This window comes from Melanerpes formicivorus, unplaced genomic scaffold, assembly GCF_026170545.1.
Source record: "Melanerpes formicivorus ecotype bairdi unplaced genomic scaffold, bMelFor1.0.p_v2 SCAF_19, whole genome shotgun sequence".
In the NCBI taxonomy this organism is placed as follows: domain Eukaryota; kingdom Metazoa; phylum Chordata; class Aves; order Piciformes; family Picidae; genus Melanerpes; species Melanerpes formicivorus.
In genome coordinates this window covers 601,089-617,964 of record NW_027142371.1, presented here as the reverse complement: position 1 = coordinate 617,964, position 16,876 = coordinate 601,089, and the positions used below count along the sequence as shown (strand labels likewise).

The 16,876-nt window shown below is 63.0% G+C and overlaps 1 protein-coding gene across 1 annotated transcript in view; it reads left to right on the top strand.

The window, feature by feature from the left end:
- The window catches only part of NECAB3 (N-terminal EF-hand calcium binding protein 3), a 42,291-nt gene extending 26,796 nt beyond the window's left edge, over positions 1-15,495 (top strand). Inside the window, exons 6-13 of the mRNA XM_068149747.1 lie at positions 4,834-4,970; positions 6,008-6,129; positions 6,437-6,516; positions 6,925-6,978; positions 8,158-8,270; positions 10,351-10,428; positions 11,936-12,027; positions 12,980-15,495. Coding sequence (XP_068005848.1) covers positions 4,834-4,970; positions 6,008-6,129; positions 6,437-6,516; positions 6,925-6,978; positions 8,158-8,270; positions 10,351-10,428; positions 11,936-12,027; positions 12,980-13,008 — 705 coding nt within the window. The 3' untranslated portion in view covers positions 13,009-15,495. The remainder of the gene's footprint in view (positions 1-4,833; positions 4,971-6,007; positions 6,130-6,436; positions 6,517-6,924; positions 6,979-8,157; positions 8,271-10,350; positions 10,429-11,935; positions 12,028-12,979) is intronic.
- Positions 15,496-16,876: the final 1,381 nt, after the last annotated feature.

Below are 16,876 nucleotides of genomic sequence, written 5' to 3'. Positions count from 1 at the left end.
CAGGGGAGGTTCAGGCTGGATGTTTGGAAGAAATTCTTCTCAGAAAGAGAGATTGGCCATTGGGATGTGCTGCCCAGGGAGGTGGTGGAGTCACCATCCCTGGAGGTGTTTAGGAAGAGCCTGGATGAGTCACTTGGTGCCACGGTTTAGTTGTCAGGAGGTGCTGGGTGACAGGTTGGACTTGATGAGCTCAAATGTCTTTTCCAGCCTGGTTAATTCCATTCTGTTCTATTTCCCCCATGACTCCCTTCCACCAGTCCTTGCTGGGAGCAAAACAGTGCAGTGCTGGGTTGAGCTTCTGTCCCCAGCTTTTGATCAGCCCTTGAAGCACTGCAAGGCCACCAGAAGGTCTGGAGCCTTCTCTTCTGCAGGCTGAACAACCCCAACCCTTCCAGCCTGGCCTCACAGCAGAGGGCTTCCAGCCCTCCCAGCAGTGCTGTGGCCTCCTCTGGCCCTGCCCCACCAGGGCCCTGTCTGTGCTGTGCTGAGTCCAGAGTCACCTGGACTCAACTCCAGACAACTGAATCCTTCTTTCCTGCTCTTTTACCTGGGGGTCTCACTAGGGTCTGAGAAGCACCACTCAGGTCCCCCCCACCCCAGTCCTCTGCTCTGCAGCTGCCTGTTGCCTGCACTGCTCTCTGCACAACACCCAAAGCAGAAGTGTGGGGATGGGGGTGGGGGCAGCCTGGCCCCACTTCCCTCCTCACCTGGGAAGAGCAGGGCTTTGACCTGCCTGGTGCAGCACCTGGCACAGGAGGGTTGTGCTTGTTGGAATGGAATGGAATGGAATGGAATGGAATGGAATGGAATGGAATGGAATGGAATAGAATAGAATAGAATAGAATAGAATAGAATAGAATAGAATAGAATAGAATAGAATAGAATAGACCAGGTTGGAAGAGACCTTCAATATCATCATGTCCATCCTATCATCCAGCACCACCCAATCAACTAACCCATGGCACCAAGCACCCCATCAAGTCTCCTCCTGAGCACCTCCAGTGATGGTGACTCTACCACCTCCCCAGGCAGCCCATTCCCATGGGCAATCACTCTCTCTGTGTAAAACTTCCTCTTGACCTCCAGCCTGAACCTCCCCTGGCGCAGCCTGAGACTGTGTCCTCTTGTTCTGGTGCTGGCTGCCTGGGAGAAGAGACCAACCCCCACCTGGCTACAACCTCCCTTCAGGGAGTTGGAGAGAGCAAGAAGGTCACCCCTGAGCCTCCTCTTCTCCAGGCTAAGCAACCCCAGCTCCCTCAGCCTCTCCTCACAGGGCTGTGCTCCAGACCCCTCCCCAGCTTTGTTGCCCTTCTCTGGACTCATTCCAGCAAGTCAACCTCCTTCCTAAACTGAGGGGCCCAGAACTGGACACAGGACTCAAGGTGTGGCCTAACCAGTGCAGTGTACAGGGGCAGAATGACCTCCCTGCTCCTGCTGGCCACACTGTTCCTGATGCAGGCCAGGATGCCCTTGGCCTTCTTGGCTGCCTGGGCACACTGCAGGCTCATGTTCAGCCTACCATCAACCAGCACCCCCAGGTCCCTCTCTGCCTGGCTGCTCTCAGCCACTCTGACCCCAGCCTGTAGCACTGCCTGGGGTTGTTGTGGCCAATGTGCAGTACCTGGCACTTGGATGTGTTCAATCTCCTGCCCTTGGCCTCTGCCCATCTGTCCAGCCTGTCCAGGTCCCTCTGCAGAGCCTCTCTACCCTCCAGCAGATCAACTCCTGCCCCCAGCTTGGTGTCATCTGCAAATTTACTGCTGATGGACTCAATGCCCTCATCCAGATCATCAATGAAGATGTTAAAGAGCACAGGGCCCAGCACTGATCCCTGGGGGAGGGATCCCAAGGGAGGGGTGCCCAGGGGCAGCTGAGCTAAGGGGAGCTGCATTTTGCAATTGATTTCCTCCCCTGGCATAACATTTGCCAGGAGGAGCATGTTGGGCTCTCTCTGGGGATGGTTATTTCCATCCCTCCCTCGGGGGCACTCCCCTGGGCCTGCTGCTGTGGTTGGTAGGCTGAGAGACAGGAGGCAGCTGGCTCCTTTCCGCAGTGCTCACCTCAAATGCTGATGTGTCCCTGGGGGGCTCTGGCTGTGCCCCTTCAGGGTGGGAACAGGAGGAGGGGAAGCCCTCTTCAGAGCCCAGTGCCCTCCAAGCACAGCCTGCTCCAGCCTGGCAATGGCAGCTGGCCAGAGGGCAAGGGGAGTGGAGGGGAGGCTCATCCCCTGTGCTCTGCCCTGGCTTCCTGCTGCCATGAGGGAAGAGTGGCCACAGCCACCTCCCACCCCCCAGCCCTGGCTGGGCACAGCCCCCAGCCGGGCACCCTGCTGCCAGTGGGTGGTCCTGGTGCCTGGCAATGAATCTCCTTGCTGTGCCAGAGGAAGAGGATGGCAACAAAGCTGATCCTGTGCAGCCATGGGAAGCTCAGCTCCAGCTCTGCAGCTCCAGGCTCGCCCTACCCAAGCAACCTGCACCCCCCAGCCCTTCCTCTCCATGGGGACAGCACAGGGCTGGACCAGGCAGGGACCCTGTGCTCCCCCTGCCCACTCCCAAGAGGTGCAGGCAGGCAGATGCTGTCACCCCCTTCCTCACAGGGGCCACTTGCCACAGGAAGCACCCCTGCAGCCACACTGATGAGGTGTGCTCCCATCTCCCCCTCCCCCACCCCCCCGGGCCAGCAGTGCCCCCCCAGCCCCAGCAGATGGACACTTGCCCCTGCAGAGGGGCCAGCTGCATCTGCCCTCCAAAGGGCCAGGCTGGGGGAGAAGCCCCACAGCTCAGCCAGCCTCCCAGTGCTCCCCAGCCTCCAGCTTTCATCCTGGGCAGGGCCTGATCCTGATGTCCTCTGTGGGTGATGCCAGGGACTGGAGTTCCATCACAGGAGCAGGCAGCTGCTCACACTGACACCACGACACAGCTGCAGGGAGGACAACCTGCAGCCAGCCCTGCAGCACACCCAGCACAGTCCTCACACCCCAAACACACAGCCATGGGCACCAGAGCAAGCAGGTTGCTTGGGTAGGGCGAGCCTGGAGCTGCAGAGCTGGAGCTGAGCTTCCCATGGCTGCACAGGATCAGCTTTGCTGCCATCCTCTTCCTCTGGCACAGCAAGGAGATTCATTGCCAGGCACCAGGACCACCCACTGGCAGCAGGGTGCCCGGCTGGGGGGCTGTGCCCAGCCAGGGCTGGGGGGTGGGAGGTGGCTGTGGCCACTCTTCCCTCATGGCAGCAGGAAGCCAGGGCAGTGCACAGGGGATGAGCCTCCCCTCCACTCCCCTTGCCCTCTGGCCAGCTGCAGCTGTGCCAGCAGTCCCAGGGCTGAGCTGGTGGCTTGGCTGTGGGTGCAGAAGAGCTTCCCCATTGCCCCCTGCCCCAACAGAGGTTTGACAGCAGCAGCAGAAGTGTTCTGCCCATGTGCTGTTGTGCAGAGCTGCTGGAACCCAGGCTCCTCAGTTTCCTTGCATGTTGGAAGAAGCAGCAGGAATGGGAGAGCTGTGAGCTGAGGGATCTGGTGGCACTGCTGGGCTCAGTTTGGGGCAGGAAAGAGGAAGCTCATGGTGCTCAGGGGGGTGAAGGCAGCCTGGCTTCTGGTCTTGGAGGCACATGAGGACCCCATGGGGAAGGCAGGGGGGACTCTGGCCCAGCCTGTCTCCTCAGCTTGTGAAGAACAGGGGTTGGCATCTCCTGTGGAGCAGCCAGCCCTTGGGGTCAGGTGGAGTTTCCTTCCTTGACCTCCCACTGCTGGTCCTGTCTCTTAGTGCTCACAGTGATGGCCTGTGGCTCCTGTGTTCCCTGAGGAGCTGGGGGCAGGGGCTGGCTGTGGGGAAGGAGTCTGCTGCCACAGTTGGGCAGTGCCAGCTGCTTCCCTCATGCAACCTCTGAGCCTTCTCAGTTAGCCTAGTCTGAGCCAGGTCCCAGCAGCAGCAGCAGAGGCAGGTGAGTGCTTTTGTGCCTGCTGCCTCCACTCCCTGCAGCACTGAGTGCCCTTTACACCCAGGTGACAGAGAGCAAGGTCAGCTCCCTGGTCGTCACCTGCTCATCCTCTGGGCTGGTCAGAAATCATAGTATCATAGTATCACAGTATCAGTCAGGGTTGGAAGGGACCACAAGGATCATCTAGTTCCAACCCCCCTGACATGGGTAGGGACACCCCACACTAGATCAGCCTGGCCAGAGCCTCAGCCAGCCTGGCCTTAAACACCTCCAGGGACAGGGCCCCAGCCACCTCCCTGGACAACCCATTCCAGGGCTTCACCACTCTCATGGGGAAGAACTTCCTCCTCACCTCCAGCCTGAATCTCCCCACCTCCAGCTTCATTCCATTCCCCCTAGTCCTAGCACTGCCTGAGATCCTGAGCAGTCCCTCCCCAGCCTTCCTGTAGCCCCCTTCAGATCCTGGAAGGCCACAATGAGGTCACCTGGGAGCCTTCTCTTCTGCAGACTGAACAGCCCCAACTCCTTCAGTCTGTCCTCAGAAGTCACCTGCCCTAGGGAAGGTCTCTGCAGTGCAGGTGCCCTGTGGATCATCTCCTCCTCAGCTGGTCCCTCCCACCCCTGTGCCTCCCTGCAGACCTCCAGGGCTCTGCTGCTGATTGCTGGAAGGAGTTTTCCTCCCTGCTGGAGCAGTGCTGGCAGCTGCAGGCAGGGCATTGCAGAAGCACAGCTTGGGAGCATCCACCCGTGGTCTGCTGCGGGGCTGTGGGCCGGGACTGCGGACCACGGGTGCCGGCTGCTGTTGTGCACGCAGCCAGACCGCGCTTTGGCCGTGAGCAAACCCCGGGTTGGGATCCCCGCTGCGGTGCCTGACCGAGCCTCTCCCCCTGCCCGCAGCGCTACGAGAGCGCCTCCAAGCTGGAGCAGTTCCTGACGCGCTTCCTGCTGCGGGAGACGCTGCAGCAGCTGCAGTCCCTGCAGGGCTCGCTGGAGTGCGCTGTGGACACCGTGGAGGAGCAGGCAGGACGCGAGAGGTAACCCAGGGCCTGCCTGGGGGGGTGCTGCGGCGTGGGGCACGACTCGGAGTCACACAAACCTTCAGGCTGGGAAAGAGCCTCAGGAGCACCAAGTCCAACCCACAGCCCTGCTCTGCAGGGCTCACCCCTGAACCACAGCCCCAAGCACCACAGCCAAACCACCCTGGAACACAGCCAGGCTTGGGGACTGCACCACCTCCCTGGGCAGCACATTCCAGTCCCTGACCACTCCTGCTGGGAAAAATGTTTCCTACTGCCCAGTCAAAACCTCCCCAGCCACAGCTTGAGGCCATTCCCTCTTGTTCCATCACTAATTACCTGTGAGCAGAGACCATCCCCAGCCTCTCCACAGCCTCCTTTCAGGCAGCTGCAGACAGCAATGAGGTCTGCCCTCAGCCTCCTCTGTTTCACACTAACCATCCCCAGCTCCTTCAGTTGCTCTTCACCAGATTGCTTCTCCAGGCCCTTCCCAGCTTCCTTGCCCTCCCCTGCCCTGGCTCCAGCACCTCCACATCTCTCTTGGACTGAGGTGCCTCAACCTGGACACAACACTCCAGCTGTGGCCTCCCCAGAGCTGAGTGCCAGGGGACAATCCCCTCCCTGCTCCTGCTGGACACAGCATTGCTGATCCCAGCCAGGAGGCCTTTGGCTTTCTTGGCCACCTGGGCACTGCTGGCTCCTCTTCAGCTGCTTGTCCATCAGCACCCCCAGGTCTCTTCCTGCCAGGCAGCTTCCCAGCCACACTGCCCTGAGCCTGGAGCCTTGCTTGGGGTTGTGGTGCCCCAAGTGCAGGACCTGGCACTGGGCCTTGTGGAAGCTCCTCCTGGTACCATTGGCCACGGATCCAATCTATCCAAGCCCCTCTGCAGAGCCTCCCTGCCCTGCTGCAGACCAACACTGCCACCCAGCTTGGTGTCACTCGGGGCAGGGGCTCCTGCTCCTGCCAGCAGGACCAGCCCCTGGCCAGCTGCCTGTGAAGCTGCCCCGTGGCTGTGGCTGGCTTCAGCCCCTCCTGTGGTGTTTTGCTCTTTCAGGAGGGAGGTGCAGAGAGCAGAGGCCTCGCTGGGCCCGAGGCCAGGCCGGCGCTGCGGGCGCAGGGCACAGAAGAACCTCTGCCTGTCGCCAACAGACCCCTACTCTGGGATGCTGACCACAGGTAGCTGCTGCTGCCTGGCAGCCACCCCTGGGGATGCTGTGCCCTGCTGCAGCCTGCAGTGGGTGTGGGAGCAGCAGCGGCGTGGCACAGGGGGGGCTGGTCCGGGACCCTCACACCCAGCTGGAGCTCCTGGGGGGAGTTTGTGTCTCTTGAGCAGTGGGGAAGAGTTTGAGGAGCAAAACAAAGCAAGTTTTTGGTTTAACTGGGAGGTTGAGAAGGATTTTGTGGGGCTGTGGGTCTTGAGGAAGCTTTTGCCATGGCACCAGGCAGCTCTTCCCATGGCACCTCTCTGCCCTTCCCCATGCAGGTGTTTGTGTGGAGGACAACAGCCAGTGGCTGGCACAGATCAACAGGCTGCAGCAGCTCATCGAGAAACTGCAGTGCAAGGTGAGGCCACAGGGGAGGCCTGGGGGCTGCCCTGCACCTTCTTGCAGCCAGGTTGCCGTTGGGCCCCCTCCCCATGCCATCGGCCCTGGTGTTTGGTCCTGGCACTGTTACAGAGCTGCAGCCATGTGCCACACCCAGGCTGGCAAAGTGCTCATCCCTGGTGTCCCCAAAGCTGCCCTTCTCCCCTCAGCTCTGCTGAGCCTCCTCTGGCTTCTGCACGGGCCTTGCCGATCTGACAAGTCCCCAGTCCACCCCTGAGCCCCATAGGTGTGCAGCTCACGCCCCTGAGGTGCCCCAGGACTGTCCCCAGAGCAGTACCCATCTGTCACACCGGGCTGGGGGTTCCTGCCACGTTGTCCTGGTTCAGAGCTGTCCCAGTGAGGATCATTTCTCCTCTGCTTGACACAGAGCCCGCGGCTGGAGCCCCTGAAGGAGGAAGCGATGTGCAAAGGAAGAGATGCAGTAAGTCCCTGCGTGGGTGCAGGGATCCCCCAGTGTGCACAGACCCCCTCTGACCCTGCTTCTGCAGCCCTGTCCCCACAGCCACCTGGTGGAGCTGCTGGCTTCGGGCTGCTGGGGACTCTGCTGCCTGCTGGTGTAGCAGGGTGGGAGTCGGAGCTGTCAGCTGGCCCTGGGACCATCCGTGGGACAAATGCAGTGCCCACAACCAGCCCAGAGGAGGGCAGCACCCCAAGTCCCCCAGCATTGCTCTGAGCACCCACAGGCCATGCTGAGCCCCAGCAGAGGGCTCCCAAGACCCCTTTCTGATAGGGAAAACCACACAGGGAACTGCAGCAGGCCCTAGAGACCCCACCACTGGGGTTTGAACATCTCCTGCTGGTGCAGCCCTCCTTACAGGGGCCTCCTGCCCAGCTCAGGTAGAAGCCACTTGGTGCTGGCATTGTCCCCAGCATTGTGGTGCCAGCTCTGTCCTGCAGCTTCCCCTGCAGAGCTGGGTGTGCCTTGCCCTGCAGCAGGGTGGGAGAAGGGAGGCCAGGAGAGGACACAGACACCCTGTCTGGGCTGCATCAGGAAGAGTGTGGCCAGCAGGAACAGGGAAGTCCTTGTGCCCTGTGCTCAGCACTGCTCAGGCCACACCTTGAGTCCTGTGTCCAGTTCTGGGCCTCTCAGTTTAGGAAAGATGTTGAGATGCTGGAAGGTGTCCAGAGAAGGGCAACAAAGCTGGGGAGGGGTCTGGAGCACAGCCCTGTGAGGAGAGGCTGAGGGAGCTGGGGTTGCTTAGCCTGGAGAAGAGGAGGCTCAGGGGAGGCCTTCTTGCTCTCTACTACTCCCTGAAGGGAGGCTGTAGCCAGGTGGGGGTTGGTCTCTTCTCCCAGGCATGCACCCAGCACCAGAACAAGAGGACACAGTCTGAAGCTGTGCCAGGGGAGGTTTAGACTGGAGGTGAGGAGAAAGTTCTTCCCAGAGAGACTGGCCTTTGGGATGTGCTGCCCAGGGAGGTGGTGGAGTCCCCATCCCTGGAGGTGTTCAAGAGGGGATTGGATGTGGCACTTGGTGCCATGGTTTAGTTGTCAGGAGGTGTTAGGTATTAGGTGATAGGTTGGACTTGATCTCTGAGGTCTTTTCCAACCTGCCTGGCTCTGTGCCCCTGTGTGCTGCCCCTCCTCTGTCCCTTCCCAGCACATCCTGGTGGCCAAGAGGCAGATCTCGGTGGCGAGCAGCAGCGTCGAGGAGTTCCGCCAGGCCTTCAGGTCCTACACAGAGCTCACTGCTGGCCACAGCAGCTGTCTGCAGTAAGTGTGGCACCTGGGGGAGGGTGGGGTGTGGCTGCCCCTGACGTTTGGGCTTTCAACACAGCACCCCTGGGGGCCAGAAGGGGGTTATGTGGTGTGTTTCATGTGCTGGTCAGTGCCAGGCTGAGCTCAGTGTGCAGGGATCTGAGCTAGCAGAGAGAGGAGAGGACGTCCCAGCTGCTGCACAGTCCCTGCAGTATCAGCCCAGCTCTTGCTCCCTCTGTGCACTGGTGAGGCCACACCTTGTGTACTGAGGTCAGGTCAGGGCCCTTCAAGCCAAGAAGGACATTGAGGGGCTGGAGAGTATCCAGAGAAGGGCAACCAAGCTGGTGAAAGCTCTGGAGAGCAGGGCTGGTGAGGAGCAGCTGAGGGAGCTGGGGGTGCTCAGTCTGCAGAAGAGGAGGCTGAGAGGAGACCTCATTGCTCTCTACAGCTCCCTGAGAGGAGGCTGGAGCCAGGTAGGGCTTGGTCTCTTCTCACAAGTAGCAAGTGATGGGACAAGAGGATGTGGCCTCAGGTTGCATCAGGCAAGGTTTAGAAGACACTTCCTCACTGAAAGGGTTCTCAGGCACTGGCACAGGCTGCCCAGGGAGGTGGCTGGATCCCCATCCCTGGAAATGTTTCACAGAGGCAGAGCTGTGGTGCTGAGGGCCATGGTTTAGTCCCAGGCTTGCTGGAGTTAGAGCAGGGTTGGACTGGATGACCTTAAAGGGCTTTTCCAACCAAAACAGTTCTGTTTCTGTGATCTCCTGCTGCAGGAGCCACTGGTCAGGGCTGGCAGGGAGGGGGGTGGGTTTGTGGCAGCAGGGATGGCCAAGCAGTGCACACTGAGGTGGGACAGAGCCAAGGGGAGTGCTGGTGTGAGAGCACTGCTGTCTGAAGTGCTGCTGGGAGCAGCCTCCACCCTCTGAACCTGACCCCTGTGAGACCAAGGCTGAGACCCCCTCCAGTGCTGTGCAGCTTGGAGCCCAGGTCTGACTCCAGTGCCAGGCTACTGCCAGGCTGTCCCTGGAGCTGGCACAGCTGCTCCTGGAGAGGCCCTCCCTGCTCCCAGGGGCCCTGTTGGTGCTGTTCCCACGGGCAGTGCCTTGCAGCAGCACAGCACTGTGTGCAAGCCCAAACAAAAGGTTGCTGCCCCTTGTGCCCTGTGGGGCAGGGCCAGGGCTGTGTGCTCTCTGGAGCTGCAGGGCCTTTCTGTCACAGCACTGAGTGTAGGCAGCTGGGGGGTGGTGCCTGGGCAGGCTCTCCACGTGAGGAGTGCTGAGCCCTGGGCAGCTTCTGCTCTGCTGGGTCACCCCAGGGGACTGCAGAGCGCGCTGGGGACCCCACACAGGGGGGTGCAGCCCACAGCCTGCCAACTGAGTTTGCTTTGCTCTCCCCCAGGGCTGGGGCTCTTCCTGCAGCCCTTAGCAGCAGCTGGAGGAAGCCTTCATCCACAGCTGGAGCTCAGGATGCTGCAGCTGAGTGCAGATGGTTCCCCAGCCCATGCACCACCCCCAGCCGCCTTCTTCTCTCACCACCCTGCTGCTTCCCCTTCCAGCTTCCCAGGGCCTGGAGGAAGCCCCAGCCTGCTCCTCTGGCTGGAGGAGCGTGGGAAGCATCTCCTGGCCAGGCAGCAGCACTCTGGGGGGCAGCAAGCTGGGGGTTTGTGCTGTGGTCTCAGCTCCTCACACTCCTGCCCAGTGTGTCTGGGTGAGGGTGGGGGCTGCCACACAGCTGCTGCAGAAGCTGCAAGGGGCAGCTCCTCTGTGTGCTTCCCTGCTCCTGGGTAGCAGCAAGGCCCAGCCCAGGAGCTGTCAGGCTCCTGTCAAGCATCAGCACTGATACTTAGCAACCTGGGCTAGGGGAAGGTGTCTCTGCCAGGGCCAGGGGGGTGCAGCTAGGTGGTCTTCAAGGTCCCTGCCAACCCAGCCCCTTCTGTGACTCCTGAAGTGTGAGGGCTTTGGGCTCCTCTGGAGCTGTGTGCTGGCTTCTGCCTCACCCAGACTGCTCTTTGGGACCCTGGTGCTGAGGCCCCCGTGCAGAGCCAGCTGGCAGCAGTGTGGCTGCACTGTGCTCAGTGCCACTCCTGTCCCCACAGCGTGTCTGCCTGCAAGCTGACAGATGAGGCCTGCTTCATCCTCTACGAGTTCTGGCAGGATGTCACCTCCTGGAGAAGGTTGGGGGCTCAACTTGGGCAGGGCTGGGGGGCAGCTGGAAGGGGTTTCCTTTTGGGGGCTCCCCCAGGACTCCACTGCTCCCACTCCTCCTGGGGCCTGTCCTGCTGCTGGCAGCTGACCCCAGTGCAGCCCAGGGCTGGGTGCAGCAGGAGGGGGGGGAGCAGAGCAGGAGGCCTCTGGGGTGTGCAGTAGCAGCTCTGACCCTGTGCATAGGAGGGATCTCAGAGCAGCCCCAAGGCAGGCACACCCTGCACCCCTGACCCTCTCCCTTACAGCCCCTCACAGCCCTGCACCCCTGACCTTCTCCCTTACAGCCCTGCACCCCTGACCCTCTCCCTTACAGCCCCTCAGAGCCCTGCACCCCTGACCCTCTCCCTTACAGCCCTGCACCCCTGACCCTCTCCCTTACAGCCCCTCACAGCCCTGCACCCCTGACCCTCTCCCTTACAGCCCTGCACCCTGAACCCTCTCCCTTACAGCCCTGCACCCCTGACCCTCTCCCTTACAGCCCCTCACAGCCCTGCACCCCTGACCCTCTCCCTTACAGCCCCTCACAGCCCTGCATCCCTGACCCTCTCCCTTACAGCCGTGCACCCCCAACCCTCTCCCTTACAGCCCCTCACAGCCCTGCACCCCCTGACCCTCTCCCTTACAGCCCTGCACCCCTGACCCTCTCCCTTACAGCCCTGCACCCCCAACCCTCTCCCTTACAGCCCCTCACAGCCCTGCACCCCCAACCCTCTCCCTTACAGCCCCTCACAGCCCTGCACCCCCTGACCCTCTCCCTTACAGCCCTGCACCCCTGACCCTCTCCCTTACAGCCCTGCACCCCCAACCCTCTCCCTTACAGCCCCTCACAGCCCTGCACCCCCTGACCCTCTCCCTTACAGCCACTCACAGCCCTGCACCCCCTGACCCTCTCCCTTACAGCCACTCACAGCCCTGCACCCCTGACCCTCTCCCTTACAGCCCCTCACAGCCCTGCACCCCCAACCCTCTCCCTTCCAGCCCCTCACAGCCCTGCACCCCCTGACCCTCTCCCTGCCTTCCACCCCCTCACAGCCCTGCACCCCCTGACCCTCTCCCTTACAGCCCCTCACAGCCCTGCACCCCCTGACCCTCTCCCTTACAGCCACTCACAGCCCTGCACCCCCTGACCCTCTCCCTTACAGCCCCTCACAGCCCTGCACCCCTGACCCTCTCCCTTACAGCCCTGCACCCAACCCTCTCCCTTACAGCCACTCACAGCCCTGCACCCCCTGACCCTCTCCCTTACAGCCCCTCACAGCCCTGCACCCCTGACCCTCTCCCTTACAGCCCTGCACCCAACCCTCTCCCTTATAGCCCCTCACAGCCCTGCACCCCCAACCCTCTCCCTTACAGCCCCTCACAGCCCTGCACCCCTGACCCTCTCCCTTACAGCCCCTCACAGCCCTGCACCCCCTGACCCTCTCCCTTCCAGCCCCTCACAGCCCTGCACCCCCTGACCCTTTCCCTGCCTTCCAGCCACCTGCAGTCCAGCTGCAGCAAGACTTTCCAGCGCTCCATCATCAGCTTGCTGGAGTCCCCAGAGCTGCTGACCACCATGCTCTTCCCAGGTGAGGAGGGAAGTGGGGCCAGGCTGCCCTGGGGGGGCTGGGGACCCCCCCGAATCCCCACACTTCTGCTTTGGGTGTTGTGCAGAGAGCAGTGCAGGCAACAGGCAGCTGCAGAGCAGAGGACTGGGGTGGGGGGGACCTGAGTGGTGCTTCTCAAACCCTAGTGAGACCCCCAGGTAAAAGAGCAGGAAAGAAGGATTCAGTTGTCTGGAGTTGAGTCCAGGTGACTCTGGACTCAGCACAGCACAGACAGGGAGCTGGTGGGGCAGGGCCAGAGGAGGCCACAGCACTGCTGGGAGGGCTGGAAGCCCTCTGCTGTGAGGCCAGGCTGGCAGGGTTGGGGTTGTTCAGCCTGGAGAAGAGAAGGCTCCAGACCTTCTGGTGGCCTTGCAGTGCTTCAGGGGACCTAGCAGAATGCTAGGGGCAGAGTTTTGAGCAGGGCCTGCTGTGACAGGACAGGGGGTGATGGTTTGAAACTGGAAGAGGGAGATTCAGACAGGAGAGAAGGAAGAATTTTTTTCCACTTGGGGTGGTGAGAGCCTGCCCCAGGCTGCCCAGAATGGTGGGAGGTGCTCCCTGCCTGCAGCCATTGCAGGTGAGGCTGGCTGGGGCTCTGAGCAGCCTGCTCTGGTTGCAGATGTCCCTGCTGGCTGCAGGGGGATTGGACTGGATGACCTTGAAAGGTCTCTTCCCACCCAAACCAGTCTGGGGTGCCACAATTCCATGAGTTTGGACTAAACTCTACACTGGCAGTGCTCCTCCTGCCCTGCTGCTCCCCTGCAGCCCCAGTGCCTCAGCCCTCCCTGGGGGAGCTGTGGATGCTTTACAGCCAGGGACATGCAGCACAGCCTCAGCTGCCCCCGAGCAGGGCTGGTTCCCCCCATCTGCCACCCCCCCTGCCCTGTCTGACCCTGACTGCACAGCCCTGACCCCTTCCCCTCTCTCCCCCCAGCCTCCTGGTGGATCATGAACAACAACTGACCCTGGGCAGCTCCTCCAGGAGGCCAGCAGCATGCGGGAGGCGGCGGAGCCTCCGACCCGGCCAGCACCGTCCCTCACCTGTGCCACCTGCCTGCCCCTCGGCCCCAGGGGGGCTGCCTGCCCCTGCCCCTGCCCCTGCCCTGCCCCTTTGCTCTGCTCATGGTCACTTACTGATTCCCTCACCCCGAGGCTCTGTGGGGAGCAGGGCAGCCCCAGCAGCGAGCTTGGGGTGAGAGCCCAGCCTTGGGGGAACACAGCTCGGGGGGTGTGCCCTGGCTGCCCTCAGCTCCTCTTCCTCATCCTCCATTTCCTCCGGGCTCCACAGGGACAGGCTGAGGGAGGTGGCTCTGGCCCAGCTGTGCCATCCCCGTGGCAGCCTGAAGCTCTGGGCCAGCAGTGGCCCTGCCCAGGGTGCCTTGGATGGGTTGTGATCAGTGTTTTAGAGGGAGAGAAACCAAAAAGGAAGTTTTCCTGGCAAGAAGTGGCAGCTCTGGCCCTGGCCCCACCACCAGCCCCTCTGGCCCCACCACCAGCCCCTCTGGCCCCACCACCAGCCCCTCTGGCCACACCACCAGCCCCTCTGGTCCCACCACCAGCCCCTCTGGCCCCACCACCAACCCCACTGGCCCCTGCAGTGGCTTTGGCATTGGCCTTGTACTCCCCCAGCAGTGCCTGTGGCACTGCACCCCCCAGGGCAGGCCAGCAGGGCTCTCTGCTGCTTCACCCTGGGGCTCAGCTGGCACAAAGCAGAGCTGGCAGCAGGCTCAGTGCTGCCAGAGCAGGCAGGCAGCTGGGTTAATGCTCAGGGGCTCCAGCTGAGCAGGGCTGCCCCGTGGCTGCAGCAAAGCCCCCCTGGTGGGGGGGTTGCAGAGGGGGGTTTTGTGTTGGTGCTGCAGCAGCAGCTCCTCTCCTGAGCTGGTGTCAAAGCTGCTGCTGTGAAGAGCCTGAAGTGAAGACCTGGGCAGGGCAGGCAGCTGCCTCGTGGCATGGAAAATGCCACTGCCCCTCCCCCCCCCCCGGCCCTGACACCTGCTGTGCTTCACCCAGCTCGCCACAGCTGCCCCCATCCACCCCTCTCTTGCCTGGGTACCTGATCCCCAGCATCTTCTCCCCCCTCCCTGTGGGTGCTGCTCCCCACCAGCACCCCTGAACTACCACCTTGCCTGCTGCCTCCCCAGTGCCCTGCTGCAGACATTAAAATGCAGTGAAGCTGTGGCTGCAGGGGTGGTGTGGGCACAGCTCCAGCCTGAGGCCGCTGCAGCCAGGCTCTGCTGGCACTCCAGCACCCTCTCACCCCCTGCCTCAGGCCTGGGGGGGTGGAGATGGATTTGGGGCCTTGCTTTGCTCCAGCAGGAGCTTCACTGGGGCTCCCTGGCTCCCTGGGTTGGTGGTGCAGGGAGGGGATGCTGGCAGTGCCTCATTGTTGGAGGGAGGAGCAGCAGCCACTGCTGCCAGCTTGGGTGGGCACCAGCAGGCAAGCATAGAGCCAATGCCCCCTCCCTGGGACAGGGGTGAGCATGGAGCCTGCCTTGGCTCCCAGGTGGGCTCCACCCTCCCCCTGCCCAATTATCTGATTAAGGCTAACTGCTCATTTTCCCTGGCCAGAGCCACGATTTGCCACGGTGGCTCCAGCCCAGCGCTCAGGCAGCTGCGAGGCCTTGGCTCTGCTGGGCTGAGGGCCACATTTCCTCCATGGGAGCCACAGCTGGGGAGGACAGGGGAGTGCTGCAGGGGGGGCTGGGGTGGGTTAGAGATGGGCAGCCACAACTGGCACAGCTGCAGGGGCCTGTGCGATTCCTGAGGCCCTGGCTGCAGAGGACACCACCAGCCTCCCCACACCAGTGTGGGGTTTGCCCCCAGCTCTGGATTTCCTACCCACTGGGGCAGGGGTTGCAGAGTCGAAGCCCTCAGGTTGGGCCAAGGTGTGCCCAGGGGGCATCCTCAGGCGGCTGGAGCAGGAGTTAAACCTGAACCTAAAGAAGTTGTTGAGCAAGGGGCTGGCTGCCAGCTCTGCCTACACCTGTATCTCCCCCCACCCTTGACCTGCAGCAGCAGCAGCCCCTGCAGCTCCCCTGGCCAAGGCTGTGGCATGGCAGCACTCCCCCAGCACCACCCCCAGCTCCTGCCAAGAGAGGAAGAGGAGCTGGCTGCTGAATAGAGTCTTTTTATTGACTACTTTGGAGTAGAACAAACTAAATACATCTGTACCAGGTGGGGGGGAGGGGGGGTCCTTTATACAGTGACATTAAATAAGTTATGCACAGGAATGAAGTAACAAATCTCTATGACAGAATTAAATGGCCAAAACCAAACCAGCCCCCCCAAAAAAACCCCAAACAAACCAGAAAAGGGCAAAACCAAATCACTGAAGCCTCTCCCCTGTCCCAGTTTCACATTGATCATTCCATGGGGGGAAAGGGAGAACAAAACCCCAACCGAAGAGCACTCATTAGCCTTGGATCCACGGAGGAGGGGGGAACTGCACTGCCTGCCTGGCTGGGGGGGGGCATGGAAGACAAATCTATTTACAAGCAACTTCTCCAGCCCTGCCCTGCTCCGTGCCCCACAGGCAGGGCTGGGATGGCACAGCCAGGCTGCCCCTGCTCGGGCAGCAAAGCCCTTCAGACCCCCCTGGCCCCTGGGAGAGGAGTGGGCTGTGCAGGCAGCCCCCACGCTGCTGCTCTCACAGGCCCAAAGCCTGTGCTGCTCCTCTCTGCTGGGCACAGCCCCCTGCTCGCCCTACGGCCCCGGGCACAGCCCCCTGCTCGCCCTACGGCCCTGGGCACAGCCCCTGCTCGCCCTACAGCCCCGGGCACGGCCCCTGCTCGCCCTACAGCCCCGGGCACAGCCCCACGGCCCCGGGCACAGCACCTTGCTCGTCCTACAGCCCCGGGCACGGCCCCTGCTCGCCCTACGGCCCCGGGCACAGCCACCTGCTCGCCCTACAGCCCCGGGCACAGCACCTTGCTCGTCCTACAGCCCCGGGCACGGCCCCTGCTCGCCCTACGGCCCCGGGCACAGCCACCTGCTCGCCCTACGGCCCCGGGCACGGCCCCTGCTCGCCCTACGGCCCTGGGCACGGCCCCTGCTCGTCCTACAGCCCCGGGCATGGCCCCTGCTCGCCCTACAGCCCCGGGCACGGCCCCCTGCTCGCCCTACGGCCCCGGGCACGGCCCCCTGCTCGCCCTACGGCCCCGGGCACGGCCCCTGCTCGCCCTACGGCCCCGGGCACAGCCACCTGCTCGCCCTACAGCCCCGGGCACAGCACCTTGCTCGTCCTACAGCCCCGGGCACGGCCCCTGCTCGCCCTACGGCCCCGGGCACAGCCACCTGCTCGCCCTACGGCCCCGGGCACGGCCCCTGCTCGCCCTACGGCCCTGGGCACGGCCCCTGCTCGTCCTACAGCCCCGGGCATGGCCCCTGCTCGCCCTACAGCCCCGGGCACGGCCCCCTGCTCGCCCTACGGCCCCGGGCACAGCCACCTGCTCGCCCTACGGCCCCGGGCACGGCCCCTGCTCGCCCTACGGCCCTGGGCACGGCCCCTGCTCGTCCTACAGCCCCGGGCATGGCCCCTGCTCGCCCTACGGCCCCGGGCACGGCCCCCTGCTCGCCCTACGGCCCCGGGCACAGCCCCCTGCTCGCCCTACGGCCCCGGGCACAGCCCCCTGCTCGCCCTACAGCCCCGGGCACAGCCCCCTGCTCGCCCTACGGCCCCGGGCACAGCCCCCTGCTTGCCCTACAGCCCCGGGCACGGCCCCCTGCTCGTCCTACGGCCCCGGGCACGGCCCCCTGCTCGCCCTACAGCCCCCTGCTCGCCCTACAGCCCCGGGCACAGCCCCTGCTCGCCCTACAGCCCCGGGCACGGCCC